The sequence below is a fragment of the Malurus melanocephalus genome, unplaced genomic scaffold (genome assembly GCF_030028575.1).
Source record: "Malurus melanocephalus ecotype Western Australia unplaced genomic scaffold, MMel_1.1 scaffold_31, whole genome shotgun sequence".
Lineage (NCBI taxonomy): Eukaryota > Metazoa > Chordata > Aves > Passeriformes > Maluridae > Malurus > Malurus melanocephalus.
In genome coordinates, this window is record NW_026623263.1 from 3053921 (window position 1) to 3069763 (window position 15843).

At 36.4% G+C, this 15843-nt stretch overlaps 1 protein-coding gene across 2 annotated transcripts in view; it reads left to right on the top strand.

Annotated features, from left to right (window-relative positions):
* Positions 1–15843, top strand: part of JMY (junction mediating and regulatory protein, p53 cofactor) — a 62862-nt gene that overhangs the window by 15901 nt on the left and 31118 nt on the right. For both annotated transcript variants that reach the window (XM_057363860.1, XM_057363861.1), the window contains exon 2: positions 2364–2537. In XM_057363860.1, the coding sequence (XP_057219843.1) occupies positions 2364–2537 (174 nt within the window). The remainder of the gene's footprint in view (positions 1–2363; positions 2538–15843) is intronic.

Sequence of the window (15843 nt, forward strand, 5' to 3'; positions counted from 1 at the left end):
ACAAGATCATGTAGTTATGCCTGTTTACTTACCTCCTATACTCACAGAAATGTTACTGATAATTCATTAATTTATCCCTACTGTTTCCAGTGATGGACATGATTTTTGCTGAACAGCCAACTAGTTATAAGTAGCTACTAGTTTTTAGTGTCCTTAAGATGTCTTTGTACAGTTAGTCATAAAATGTTTAGTAGTCTGTACTGATAGTCATAAAATTTAAACGGTCCTTAATTTCTTGGCACTTTCACTCCAGCATGTGCAAAGTTGTGCCCGTCTACCAAAACATCGGAAGTTTTAAATAGGCCTTAAAAATGGAGAGAAAATAAGGAGAAAAAGCCTCTGCATTGTATTGTTCTCTTCCTGGGATGAATTTACCTAAGATTACCCTTTAAACAATATTTAAATTACTATATTTTCTCCAATTCTCATTTGTATCCTAGTAAAGTAGTAGGGTTTCACAACGAAACAAAGGTGTAAATTTAATTAATAGTAAGATCCTAACAGCCTAAGCATCTAAAAGGAAATTGTCATGTACTGGTGGAGTTGCTCCTTCTTGCAATGGGTGGCTTGAGAATAAAGTTTTAGTATCTTGATGGAGGGATAAGGACTGCGAAGGGATTTCTGATTACGTGTGGGGAAAGTAGGAGAAAGCTGGTACATGGCAACTCTGCTTTTAGACCCTAGTCGCAAGAAGTGGAGCTGAGGATGAAGATGTCTTCTTAGGCTAGATGGTTAAAACAAACAGCGTGTTGGAATAATCTGTGAAATTCATAGGGGATTAAGACACGATCCAAGAGTGTCTGGTTCTCTGCAGTTTCAGCTTCTGTTATGGATGTCTAACCCTGAAAATTAATAAAATTCTATTTTTACAGACTGCAAATGCAATGGTAGTGTTCTCAGTGAAWACTCACATGCTACAAAATACTGTGTGCTACTGCTAGATGAAAGTATTTTAGGAAATGACTTTACAGTGGGAACAATTGTCTGTGTGAAATTGTTTAGGTAATAAAACAGTTTGCCTGAGGAGTTTCACATCTGTTCTATACCACCTCACACAGACCTTTCTTCTTGCTAAGGCTGAGTAAGGGAAAGCTTTCCTTGTCTTTTCATGGAATCTGACTGTTACTTTAACGCTGAACATGTAAATAAAGCAACCATCTTTGCATTCTGGTCTGCATCCTCTCTCTAACCGTGACCAGTCTTTAATGCTTCAAAGGTTGAATTGCAGCGATGTTCTAAATGAACTTTCCTTTATGAAGAAAGAAATTTTTCTTACCCATTCTGGTAACCAAAACATGGTTCACTATACAGGGAGTATTTCATGTAGGCGTAGGATGTAACTTTAATGAACAGATAGAAGACAGGATGTATTTATTCCACAGTGTTCCTAATCTTTGTTAAGTTTAAATAAACTTGGACTGTGAATATATGCTTTTAAGATGATAGTATAAAGGACAAGAGACTGTGACTTAGAGAATTATATAAGAAGGGAGTTCATTTCAGATAATCTTGTTTTTGTAAATACATCAAGTACACATGTCTGTATGAGATTAGTTTTTATTAAACAGCTGAATATTTTTTATTAGAAATCGTGAAAGGTTTCCCGCAGCATGTGATGTCTACTCAGGCAAATGCCCAAAACAGATGCAAAACTAGTGTAATACAAAAAAACACCCCATATATTGTAGCCAGTTTGTACAAAGAAGTGAAATTTTGTACAAACAAGTGAATTCACTGTTTCATAAGAACTAAAAGATGGAACAGACAGACTGTAGTGTTGTATTTTCATAAATGAATTAGTGTTTTTATACTAACATCTAAGTATTTTTTTAAAGATTGTAATGCCTAGGTAATTTCCTTTGTAAAAAAAAGAAAAAAAAAAAAGAAATTAATGAAATCTTCACACATTTGAAATTTAGTCACTAAACTTTCTGGAAAGCTTTGTTTCATATAGATTCCTCTCTGTGTCTCAGGCCACACTGGAAGTAGTGGAGCTGTGTCCAGAGAACAGATTGACAAAAAAACTGCAAAACCCAAACACCAAAAACTCTCAAAAATGTAGAAAGTTCAAAATACAACTTCAATTTTTGTCTCTTTCCAGAAGTTTTTGGAAATGAAAATATTAGTTTGAGTGCTGCTCAGTTAAAGTTATTAGAGATGTGTTCATACTTAACTGGCTAAATCGAAGATGTGTGTTGGGGACTAAGTATTTTTTGTTTGGTTTAGTTTGTTTGTTTGTCTGTTGATTTTGCAGGAAGGGGAAGATGATACAGAAGGGTAGCCTAAAAAATGTTTATTAAATTACTTCCACTTTTAGCAGGGATGTTTTAATCTTCTCATCAAAACATGTATTTTTTCTGCAGCTTCTGGAAAAACATAAGAATACAGAAAGCATGGTAGAATTGCTTGAACTGTACCAAATGGAAGATGAAGCCTACAGCAGTCTTGCAGAAGCGACCACAGAGCTCTACCAGTACTTACTGCAACCATTCCGAGATATGAGGGAACTTGCAATGCTTAGAAGACAGCAGATAAAGGTAGGGTAAATGTAACTGAGATTCTTAGTACTTGTGAAATTCTGCTTTTTAATTCCTTTTTACTAGTTCTATTATGCAGTATGCAAAGTGGTATTTTTTCCACTAGCTGCTGACCCTGTTTCTCTGGGCTCTTCACTCAGATGAGTGTTTTTGAAGTGTGAGAACATTTGACATATGTAGCTAACCACCACCTGTCTTACTCTTCAAATGCATGGCTGAATTAAATAAATCAAACTTAAAATTTTGTGCTTACTGGGAATATGGAATAATGTATAAAATAAAAGGATATATGCAGTATTTATACTATTGTTAATTCTAGAAGATAACATAGAAAGTTAGTTTTCATTTTAGTTCCTGAGATCTGGTGAACTGTGGGAAGTCAGCAGCTTTTTATGTGATGTTGCAAAAGACTTAAACATATGGAATCATATTAAAATATATAATTTGTTGTAACACTTGAATGATATATTTTCCTAAGAGCTAAAAAAGTGTAGCCATCTGAAGAATACTCCATGTTGGTAAAACTGTTCTAAAATGAGTATGTTTGTTACATTTGGAAGTAATTATTATGTTGAATGCTTAGTCAAAATTAACGAATGTTAATTGCATCTCAGAAGTTCTTTTGATAAAATTATTAGTTCCTGTGCAGATTATTAAGATTACAGCCTTCTGATTCTAAGCTAAAATTTTGTTTCAGGTAATCTGTATTGTAAATGTCATTTTATCTCAGCTTGATACCTTGTTCAGTCAGTCAACATTATTTTTACTGATTTCAATTTAAAAAACTGTGTTTCTCTGCAGTTATGAGAAAGAATGAGGGAGGGAGGTAGAAGGATTTATGATGTACTAATTTTATTTTAGCATGGTGCTATGTACCTAAAGTAATTTTTCAGAAAGCTCAGCAATCTTAAATGAACTCACTTTTATAATGTGATATTTTAGCTAATATTTTTTTCTCCTGAATGATAAATGTTTCCACACAGAGAATCAGCATTAATATATTTTTCAGCTGTATTATACAGTTGAAGACTAAACACCACATTTATTAAAAAGCTTTCTTCAAAGCATATTGAAATAATGCCCATTTAATTTGAATTTGTAGCAGAGAAAAAGATGATTTTTTTTGTTCTTTTGGCAACTAAGAGAMAGTAAATATTACAATGAATCAGAAATACAGAGTAAGAGTTGTGTTGTGCTTTGCTCTACTTTGATTTTTTAAACCTCAGTAATGTCTGGAATTCTGGTTTTAAAACGCATCATTCCATGTTCTTCCTGAAAGAGAGTGACATAGCTAAATTTCAGAGGTGTGCCCTGTGATTGATTGTTTTAGTTGTACATAGTTCCATCTAATGTACATGATGTTCTCTTCCTAACCTGGCAATTTTTGAGTTAAAAACTTGGTCTTCTGTATAACGCTGTAGAGAAAGATGCCATCTCTTGTTTTTCCTTTCATCGTTTGAGAGAAAACAGTACTTGTATCTATGATGACAAAACATATATTATACTGGGTAGCTAGGGTTGAAGAAATGCTTTATAAATAGAACTTGTGCTTGAAATTGTTTGTATTAACTTGCTGCATATGTTTTTCTGGCAGGCTTGAAAGTTTTAGACCTTTTCTGTATTAGGTATCTGTTTTTGATTTGTGGGGAAGTTGTTTTCGTTTGGTTTTGTTGTTTGGCTTTTTTAAGAATTTGGAAGGTTTAAAGTATTTTAGTCAGTTTAATTCTGTCAGTTTTCACAGTGAATTTAGAAGGAAGTTAATTACATCACCCGTAATCTTTGGGAAGAGAGTTTTCTCCTTTTGGAGCAAGACATAAAAATTGAAGTATTTTTCATCTGGTGTTAAAATTTCTGCTGTACCTGTGAAATTTTAAGGAGGAGACAGCCTACAGGAGACAAACACTTAGTTCTGTCTCATCGGTGGAGTCTTATTAGAGAAGGACATCTGTATTGTATCCAGATTCCTTCTTTAGAAAATATCCCACCAAACGGCAAACCACAAACCAAACAGTCCAGAACGAAAGTTCATAACAAAGTTAAAACATGTGAAAGCTTGGAAATGTRTATTATTATTGTCCACTATAGACATGATGGAATCTTGTTTGGTTTTATATTTTAATTTGATTGTACACTAATTTTTCAGGTGTGTTTTGTTTCATTTAATGTAAAGGACGGAACATTTAGATATGTGGGGAGTCAAAGCTATTTTGTGAAGTACTTACATATTTCCGGACTTGAAAAACGATGAAAAAGGTATAAGATCATGAAAGTAGAAATGGGTGGGATATTATGAAATGAAATGTCACTGTGTAAAAGTAACTAATGAAATTTCTACTTAATTATGTACTAGTCATCAAACCCTAGAACAAAGTGTTCTGTAGTAATGTGCTTCTCTTTTTTGGGCTTCCAGCATCAGAAACGTGATTTTGTTTATATAAATGCTCTTTATTTGTAAGTGCTGCTCAAATCCATGGGGAATTGCTTCCAAGCATATCAAGATGCTTACCAGCTACCATGCATTCTTGAAAGAGTTGAACACTGCAAGCGCAGCTGTGTTTTGGCCTTAAATCTTTATATGTGTGATATAGGAACAACCCTGCTCACCCCAAGGCCTTTACGAGGGACACAGAAATAAAAGCCAAGTTATAATAAATGGTATTATCTGATTAAGAAACGCCCATCAGAGAAGCAAGTTGGTACTCATTTTGAAATTGAAATATAAGATACACTTACTAGTCATACTCTGTGTGTTTAGTATGCCTGTATTTTTTAAGGTAAATGTGCAAAGTTGTATTGATAAGCCAGCCAAACAGTCCATATGTTCACTGCTTGCTGGGGAATGCTTAATAAGGGATTTGAAGACAGTTTTGTAATTTATTTATATGTTAAAATAGGGCTGCATTTGTATAGGCATTTTCTAATTTAATAATGGTATGTTTATGTTTTAGATGTAAAGACATTCAACCAGTGACTTTTCGCATGTTAATTTCATTGTATGGGTTACTGGACCTTTTCTTCTGAATTCACACTCTTGCATGTTACGTAAGGCACCAGCCAAGTGAAGCTTGATACTCAAATGTTGTGTTACATGTTTTGGGCTGTCTGTATATTCTTCCAAGAACTGGGAAGACAGCTATGAATGTTAAACCACAGGTCAAATAGTGTTTATAGTTTATTTCATCTAGCACTAATGTTGAATTCTAAATGGAATTTAGGATGTACCTTTTATTAAGAATCAGACACTTAGGAACTAAGAAAAGGTATTATATTTTTGATTCTAAAAATGTTTCACGTTTATGCCCAAAATAAATAGTCCTGGGAAAATTTCGCTTATTTCTTGTATGTGAAGAATACACATTGCCATAGCCGAAAAGTGGGAGGTAGTAGGCATCAGTAGCTGGAAATTCAAAGGCTAAGTGCTTCTGAAATTTGGAAAAATCAGAGTGGATATCTCTGCTCTGGTGCCTTTGATTTCAGAAAGTTCAATCTAAACTTCGTGAGATACTCCATATACAGTTCCATGTTCTTCAAAAATTGTGGAAGGCAGGGACCAGTTAGTGGTTGCTGCTTGGGGAACTTACTGACAGGTTACTGTGATGTAAAAACCCCTCAAGCTTTTAAATCCTTTAAGGTATGAAGGGTTCTTGGATACAGGATACCAAATCTATTTAGAAAAGAAAAACAGTGTATTTCAGAAGAGTAATTTCATGGTCAAAACCCCGAAGCCTTTTATGTCTGTACATCTGTGTTCACCAGTCTTCATAGAGACAAAGAAACTACCTTGCTACTTAGAGTTTTTATGGCCTTGGAACTGTGGGCAGTACTCCACAGTCATGATGAATAGGCACCATGTTTGATCAAAGGCCAAGTGAAATCAGTGGGAGGCCTTCTTTTTTCGTGCTTGAGGGTTTTTTTTTGTGTCCTTGGTATTGGACTAAAGATAAAATGTGACAAATGGCTTCATAACCTACATGTAAATGCCAGCAAAACTTCAAAACAAACATTCTTGAAGGTCTGAGTTGGGTGGGATTTGATCAGGGAACTGATAGTATCTCATTATGAGTGGAAGGAAATGTGAACATTGGAAACTAATAATATATTAAATGTATTAAATACAGTCTTAGCTTCATTGCTTAAATGTTAATTATACTTGCATGTTAATTCACTTGAATGTGGGGAGATTTTAAGAACTTTAAATACAAGGTCTAGCACTTGAAGCTAGAGATTAGAGCAGCATATACATTGATGATTCATAACATCCTTCATTTAAAAATTTTAGCATCTTTTATTAGTCTAGTTTTCTTACCTTTCAAGCTCACTTATGCAGATTCTGTAGATACAGCTCTTGATTCAGAATGCTTGTTTAATACATAGTGGTGAATTGCAGTAGTGAACTTTATAATTTAACTGATTTATGCAAAATTAAATACTTAGACAAAAATTACATTGTATTGTACATGTAAAATTTTGGTTAAAAAATAGTTTCATCAAGTATGAAATAAGCTCAAGGGAGAAGAAAGTTAGTGATGAGAATAGCTAGCAAAACTGACAGTTACTTTAAAGAAATACTTACAGAATCACTTCAAAATGCAGTCTTGCAATCAACTAAAGATGTTTTGAAGAAGGAAGTGAATTATTAGTGCTTCAGACACTTTAATTTGGGGTGTTGTTCCCATACATCAAATAGATAAATTCTGTCTTACTAAATCCACGTTTTTTAYCATTGGCTCTAGAGTAACTGATGTCTTGGTGGGCTAGTTTCTGAACTCTGCATTTTTTCCTAAGCTTCATATAATATTTTATAGTTCATCATGATCTTCAAGTGAAGAACATGAAAACAGGGCTACAGAAGGCATAATGGAGCCCTGATTAAAATGTATAGATCATTTGCATGGCATTCAGCTCAATTTCATCATCATGCTTTTGTGAACCACAGCCTCCAGTAGTTAGGTTAGTGACTTACTGACAATATATTGGTAAAAAAAGTCTGATAAAAAGCTCTTAACATAGTACTTGGTGGAGAAACTGTAAAACTTCAAAGAATTTTTAACCTTCTTTGTAATCTATTTGTAGCTGAAGGTGTGTCCTCACATCATTAGGAATAGTACTTAAATAAACCTAGCTTTTGAAAATCCTGTAGACCAGGGAAGAAATTAAGTTGAAGCAAAATGGTCAGAAACCTTATGGAGAATACTGCTTTCTTGTTTGAGAATCTGATGCAATATGGGGAATTGTGCTGTGATTGTCTTTATAGTCTGATTGAAAAGTGTTGTATATCAGTCTCAGTTTACAATCTGAACTGTAAGTCCTCTAGACTGTTGCATGAAGTTGGAACAGAACATTTTGCTGACTTAAAAGTCAGGAGTTTATGGACTTTCTCAAAAAAACTGATATTCCAAAGAGGTGATCTGATAGGAAGCAGGCTGGTACCCTAAATCATTTAATAAAACCTAGTTCCTGGTAAGGGATACCTCACTGCACAACTGTGATGTGTATCTGGTTGCTTGAATCTGCCTGTCTGCAAAATGAGTGGAGTATAAAACTGCTCTGGGTATTCAGCTACAAAACTGATTAATAAGACTTGTAGAAAAATACTATTATGCTTGACTCCTGAAAGGTTTATTGTTTTGTTTTTTAAAAAGTTATCATACAAAAAGCTGGGGTGGATAATAAATGGTAGGTGAAATTTCAGTAAGTAATGCATATGCTGACGGTTGATGGCAACCTCCAAAAGCATATATGCACCTATTTAATTAACTACTACTCTCAAGGAAAAATGTGTAAGAATTATCTTGAGGAGTTTGCTGAAAATAGCTTGCTATTCAGCATTTTGAATGAGGAAAGAAAGATTTTGAATTATTAGGGAGATAAAAACACAAAGCACAAAATAGAAAACATCACACTTCGGTGTATATCCATGATGTATTTGCATCTTGAGTGTTGCAGTTTTAGTTTCTTCTGCTCAAAAACATCCCATAGTATCAGAATAGTTACAATATGTAAAGTAAGGGTGTTTCCCTATTAAACATCTTCAGTGCAAGACCAGAGTAAGATAATTGGATTGGCTTATTTGGAAAGTATGTGATTCCTCTATGATAAGAAAGATCTATAAATGATGAATGCTAAGGTGAAGTATAGAAAATGGGGCAACTCAGTGAACCTGTRGTGCTTTAAAGCAGCCTACAAATAAAGGAAAAAACAAATTCTTAGTACACCTTACAAGCTCTGTGGCAATAATTTCCGCAGTTTAACTGGGACACCAAGCGTATATGTGTATGTTCAGAGAGAGACTGAGTCACCAGTGGCTGTTAATGATTCAGATTAACCATCAGCTCAGGAAGCCTGTAAATGGTTTATTAAAAGAAGTTGGGAGTTATTAATGTATCCATACTTGTCTTAATTTTTTTTCTCAAGTGCTAATAATGGAGGAAACAGTGCAGAAAAATGCAGAATCAGTGTATCCATTTAAAAAGGCATCTTGATGAAACTTTGAAAGGCTGTTAAACATGCAGAAAATTCTAAATTATGTGTCCCTGAGGCTCAAGAGTCAAGGAGGGTAAAACCTAGAAATAAATGATTTTTTTCTTTTGCAGTGTTGGGGAGAGGGAAAGAGAAAGAAGGAGGAGACTCATGCAATGCTACTCAGGCTGTGGAGGTCAAGGAATGGGACTGGAGGCCTTCACAGGTTGAAAAACTTCCTGAGAGTCTAAATTTTGCAAAAAGRTTTCTTATGTAAATCTTCAGATATTTTGAAATCTAGTGTGTTTTAGTACTTTTTTTTTTTCAGTAGTGCTCTGAAAAAAACCCTTTTGTAAGCTTTCATCATATTTGCTAACTTTATACAGAAACTTCTAGAGCTTTATTTGGTAGTTGTTACAGTTATTTTGAGTATCTATGTTCATGGCTATTTATATGTATTTAATCTGATCTCTTCTTGTCTTAATACTTGTGTCATTATTTTTCTTTTTTCAGTGTATCTGCATATAAAAATTGTCTTCCCTATTTTTATGAGCTCTAGATAGATGTGCTTAACATTTTGTCTATTGTATATGTTAAGGCTTTTTTAACTGAAGATTTAAAAATCCACCCAATCATTTTCGTGCACAAACAGAACCTAGAATGTCTGGAAATACTGAAGCCTCCTTGAGTAGGCTCAGCCTTAGCTGACTTGGCTCAAACAATATTTTCGAGTAACAAGTAGAATATATCTTCTTAAAAATATATTTTTTAGAAAACAAAAGATTTCTTTTTGACGGCAGCTTCTCTGTTAGTCTAGGGCTCAGTCAATGAAGCTGAAATGTTTTGTGATATACAGATGAGTAAATAAGTAAGGCATAATGCAGGCTGCACAGTCTAGCCTTAATTCTGTCAATCACCAATACAAAATATTGTAACTTAATGCTTTTAATGCTCTTTACATGAATTCTAATGTGCTGGTGCGGGGGGCGGGGGGGGGGGGGAAGTCTTTCTTCTTCCTCTTCCCATAACCTGTATCTTCTGTGATTTTTATCTTCTGACTTCTTAGTTTTTAAGCATTCTCCACACTCCATAGTTCTGGGAAAAACTTTCACCACTGTATTTCACAATACAGTGACATTATTATTCAGTCTTCTTTCTGTATGTCCTAACATCTTGTTTCTTTTTAGTTTGTTGCTTTCTTTACAGTCTTCACTGAATTGTGTATGTTGCTCTCCTGGTTTTAAGGTAATCAAAACTTGTATTGTTTGTACTGTTTGTGCCAGGTGCCAGATATTTTGAGAAATCTAGACCATCCCAGTTGAGTGAGTTTTTATGTATTAACATGGAAGTCCATATSCATATTCCTTAGGATAAAAATAGTAAAACTGTGAAGCCCCTTTTAAAACTGAGTGCTTTCACTCAGGGATGTATGTATGGACTGTAATGTATTTGGGGAAATAGTGCTGCGTTTTTATAATGGCTGGGAGCACAGTGAAATTAAAATCCTACAAAAAAAACCCAAACTAACTTTGAGAAGTCTCTGACCAGATAATGAAGCTGAAATGCATGCTTTCTGGCTACTGTGGCTAGCAGGCTGTGGATGGAATCGCTTGTTCAGCCTCCTGGGATGTGTCGAAGGAAGACAGCTGAGCTTTGAGCTGAAATACGCTTTTATGTGTAAAGCCATTTCCATTTTGTGTTTTTACTGCTGTCATCTGTAGTGTTTGTGCAACTTACTTCTTTTTTGTTCTTATAATTCGTTGACCTGCTATTTCATCTCACATTTTTCTCCTTTTGTGCCTATTACAAGGCAGTCTAGGAGAAGGATGACAACTGGAGCTAGAGAGATGTGACATATCCCTGCCCAGTTATTACATGGCCTGGGCCAAGTCTTATTTCTGTCAGTCTTGTCCATTCTCCAGAAATAATATGGAAAGTATTAAAGACCTTCATTTATTAGATATGTATGTGCATCCCGTTGTTTCAGGTGTATTTCTTGCATTTTCTCATAATAAGCTTACTTTACTCTCTTCAAAACAATGCTTTGCAAGGTGTTCCAAGAGAATGGTGTTTCCAGTACAGTGTTGCCTCTGTTGATCCATCCTCGTTTGCTTATGGGCTAGTTTAAGAACCTCCTTTCAGTTTGTTTTCTCTGAAGAATCCATTTGTTCTTCTTCAGAAACATATAAGTACAGTGTTGAAATGTGTTCTTTTATGTTCCATTTGTCTGAAGCAATAGCTGATGAAAATAGGTGTTTGTGTGATGTGTTGAAGTTAATGGCATCTGCTGTTTTTATCCCTTTTTGTGTTTTGCAACAACCACTTTTGTGAAAGCTGTCATAATTTTCTTAGCTTCAAAGCATCATTTGAAGTAAAACTTGTAAAACATGAAAGTCTACAAAAGCAAGTTTCATCATCCAGGGAAAAAATCATAGCAAATTTTACCCTGAAGCTTGGATTCTTCTCAAAGAGAACATAGGGTTTTGAAAGGAAGAATAGCTGGAATCTTTATTGAGAAAGTTATCAGTGGAAGAGAAACTGTAGATTTGGCTTATGATGTAATTGTGAGATGGGAAGCTTTTCTGTTAGACCAGGCTTTCTCCAGAACTTTGGGTCCAAATGAGAAATTCCAGACCAAAAGCTTACTTTGAGAAAATGTTAGGTAACTGAAAAGCTGTATAGGTTAGGAAAAACCTTCAACTACATTAGAGTTTCTTAGTTTTTAACAAGAATTTTTATTGACTCAAAAGTAGATACACAGGTTTACAGGAAGTGTCGTTAGATGACAGTGGTTCTTATTCTTTGCTCCCTCTGTCCGTTTCAATTCTTTATTGCCTTCTTTTAGTCATATCTACCATGGATAATAGTAATTTAAAAATTGTTTACGTTTAGTCTCTAAAATCACCTGTGCTCTTTTATGAATTATGAAAACTGAAGATACGTGTGTCGTAGTTTGAATTGGGCCAGAAACACTGCACCCACGACGTTCCCTCCCTTCCCCCACCGGAGAGACAGAAGGGAGAGCAGAAGCCCAATTAACACTAAGATTTATGGCTTTTAGATAAYGTAACATAATTGAGAGAAAGATACGTATATGCTCCAGAAAATGGTCAGACAGGCTGAAATAACTTAAGTTGCAAAATAGATTTATTACTAAAAGCTACTAAGAATACTACTGCACCAGGGAGGGGAACAAGGATGGGGAAAAATTTACAAGGAGAAGAAAAAATAAAAACGGACATTATAAGACACCTGTTGTTCTTTCCGGGGACCCATCTCTTTCTCAGGTCGTCCCTCTCTACCCACCCATGTCTTCCCACATACACAGAGGGTAGGCATGAAAGTTTTAACATAGATCAAACTACTCATTACAGTTATCGTCCAACATCATAGGAGAAGTGTTCTTACAGCTSCAAGCTATAGAAGGTCTTTTCTCAAGAAGCAGTCAGTATATAACTGCTGATGGCAAGGGATTCTTTTCTTTACCTCGTGGGAGAAGGGAAGGAATGTTCTCCAAGGCCAAACTGTTATTTTGGTGGTGTAAGGCCACTATCACAAATCTCCTGGCAGAACACAGCTTCTTCTAAGCATCTACTTCAGACGTGGGSTGGGGGCACCTCTCCCTCCCTACAGAACACCATTTCTTCTTAGCATCGACTCGCTTCAGATGTGAGGGGGAGTCAAGCCTCTTCCTCCTTCTGTGCCTTCTAATCAGTTCTGTCCAGTCCTCAAAGGCCTGGCCTCAAAGGCCAGGGTTTTTTTTCCTTAGAGCAAGGTCGCTCTCCTTTTCTATGCAGGTCTCTCATTGAAGAAATAGTCCTTTTGAGAACAGCTTGTTTTCTCTGTGTTTGAGCAACACAGCAGCAGCACAACACTTGTCTTCTTCTCACTCTGATCTTGGGTCTCCATTTTTTTTCTTACATCTCCTCACCCTTGTGCTCTCTTTCCCCCGTGCATGATACTAAAACTAAATACGAACAACCTAAAAACTACATGGCGGTCGTGCCTATCTTGTTTTGAATTCTTCTTAAGTACAAGACAATATGTCATCACAGAGGTGTAACCAACCTGTGCAATTGGCCCAGGCCTGAGCAGCAGCCTGTCCATCAACCTCAGAGCCACAATGGATTGGTTCTAAAACACAGGGGGTAGGGCTCTTTTTGGTGGAGAAGAAGTCTAGAACTTCCTCACAGGAGCCATCTTTGTGGTTTCTTGGTCCCATCCCCCCACCACCAAAAAATCGGACCGAGTAAAACCAGGACAACATGCATCATAAAGTGAGCAACATAAAGCATAAACAGGTTATGCATACATTGCAAATGATAATGGAATGCAGAAGCATGTAAGAGCTTCCTTGAATTCCATAATGAGAGTTACTGTTTTATATCAAGGTGGTTAATTAATGAAGAGAATATAGAAAACAAAGCCTTCAAAACTCACGGGCGGGTTAATATTGATATTTAATGGTCCATGTATTACTCCCTTTTCTTTTTTAAATTCTTAGCTAGGATAAATTAGCTAGGATTTTTTACCTGTTGAAGACTGTTCCCCACTGGCACCTGGTCGCTTCTGTTACGAAGGTGTTCGTAGGTGGGGAGGAAACGTTTTCAAAAGCTGCACCTCAAGAGGCATGTTCCTTACCTTTAATCCCCAACTTTTCTCCCAATTACAGCTGTGCTCTTCACTTAAACTATCTTTTTTTCCCCATGGGCTTACGTTCTACTTCCTGTGATAACACATACTGTAAATAATTTCTGTATCCTGTATAAATGTATCACAGTTATATTATTTACTATTATGATTTAATATATATTTGTGTAGATTTCTGTAGCGGCACTTTGCTGGATTGGGATATAATGTCCAGGCAGCCATTTGGCAAAGGGCACCGTATATATTTTGCCCCTGTGTCTCAGTTGTTCTTCTCTGTTTTTCTCTAGAGGTTTTCTGTCCTGCCCTGTAAGGATGACAAGCATAAATTTAATTAATAACTGGTAGCTTATAATAATTATCTAGGTAGATTGCATTTGAGAACTGGTAATTCTTGTCTTAAGTGGTTGGTGCTGGTCACTATTTGTAGTCATGATATGGCYGCCTCTTTTTAATATGTTTTCCCAAAGTGTGCCAAATCCATGGCCAGAAATGGCTTTTTGTATGCCCTCTGTCTTCTAGTTCATCATAGTTACTTAGTTTTGATTATACAGAATGACCATAATTACCTTTCGAATGGTTGCAATCAGTATTTTCTTTTAAACCCTTTTTTTTGTGGGTCTTTTTAAATTTTTTCTTTTTTACTTTTTCGGTGGAGAAATAGAATCAGGTAGAATGAGCTGACTGGATGGGAAGAGATTGATTTTCCCGCAGGAAGCATTGGACCACTTTCAGGTCAACAGAGAATCTCTTGGAGGCCACAGGGAGTGTACATCAGGCAAACTCAACAAAGCAGTCTTGGGTAGGAACATCACAACCCTGCAGCGAGAAGCAGGGAGCAGCAGAGGTCTAGACCTGAAGGACCAAAGGGACTTCTAAAGTTTGCTGCCACTCAGAAAGTCATTGATCTAATAGAAACACAGGAGGGAAGTGTCTTCAAGGAGACTGTGCAGACGCTATTCATTGAATACCATTCTCAAGTCTCCTCATCTGAAAAGTCTGTTTTTCCCAAAACTAGCTCCTGTCTAACTGTGTATCCAAAGAGTAACAAAAATCTCTGTTGCTGAGGATTATTTCTCCAACCTGGAAGCTTGGCTCTTCTGAACATATTCAGCTCTTGAATATTCATATTCAGCTAGTTCTTGAACTTTCTCATTTGGAATTTGTCAGCTAGAACCTCTCTCAGACTGCAGTAGCTGTGCAGAGTTTGTGGCTGTCGTACTCTGGTCCAGCAGCTTCAGAAAGGAAGGGAACAAGCTTTTCAATTTAAAGTTCGTTCTTAGCTCCTAGTTGTTCAACCCTATTAAGAAAGAGTGTGGGATTTTTTACCTGTTAAAGACTGTTCCCCACTGGCACCTGGATTCTACCCTCACCTGTAGATTGGATACTCCCTTTATCCAAGCTCATTCCTTGTCATGGTTTAACCCTGATTGTTAACCAAGTCTTGCACTGCTCCTTGCTCACTCCAGCTCTGTGGGGTGGAGAAAGAGAATAGACAGAATAAAAGTGAGAAAACTCATGAGCTGGGATAATGACAGTTTGATAGGCAAAGAAAAGCTCTCCACGTGAAACAAAGCAAAACAAAGAATTCATTCACTGATTCCCATGGGCAGGCAGGTGTTCAGCCATCTCTAAGAGAGCAGGGTAACAGTGACTTTGAAAGACAAGTACCCATCTGAACATTCCCCACTTACCCCAGCTTTATTGTTGAGCACAGTCCTCTGTGGTATGGCATCTCTGTGTTGATCTGCTGGAGTCAGCTCTCCCAGCTGTGTCACATTCCAACTTCTTGTGAATTCCCTGTCTCCTCACCGGTGAAGAGGGGTGAGAAGCAGAAAAGGCCCTGGCTCTGCTTAGCTAAAATAGTCCTGTATTAATAAGACTGCAGCACAATTCCAAAACAGAACCCATGCCAGCTAATATGAATAATATTAATCCAGCCAAAGCCAGCACACCCATTCTCCATTATTTGATGCCCTTAGGGCCAGAAAGTTAACACTGTGTGCCTGTGTCCCTTACCCAAGGTGCAGAATTCAAAGTCCAGACATGAACATTAGCTGTACTTTTGGTTTTTTGACTGTTCTTCAGGACACTTAAGACCCATGTTCTGAGAGTTTGACTGCCTAGATGTGTAGGTGTGGGCTGAGCATGAAGACAGGTAAATTCAAGCAGCCTTAGGGAAATGCTTTTATAATTTTTT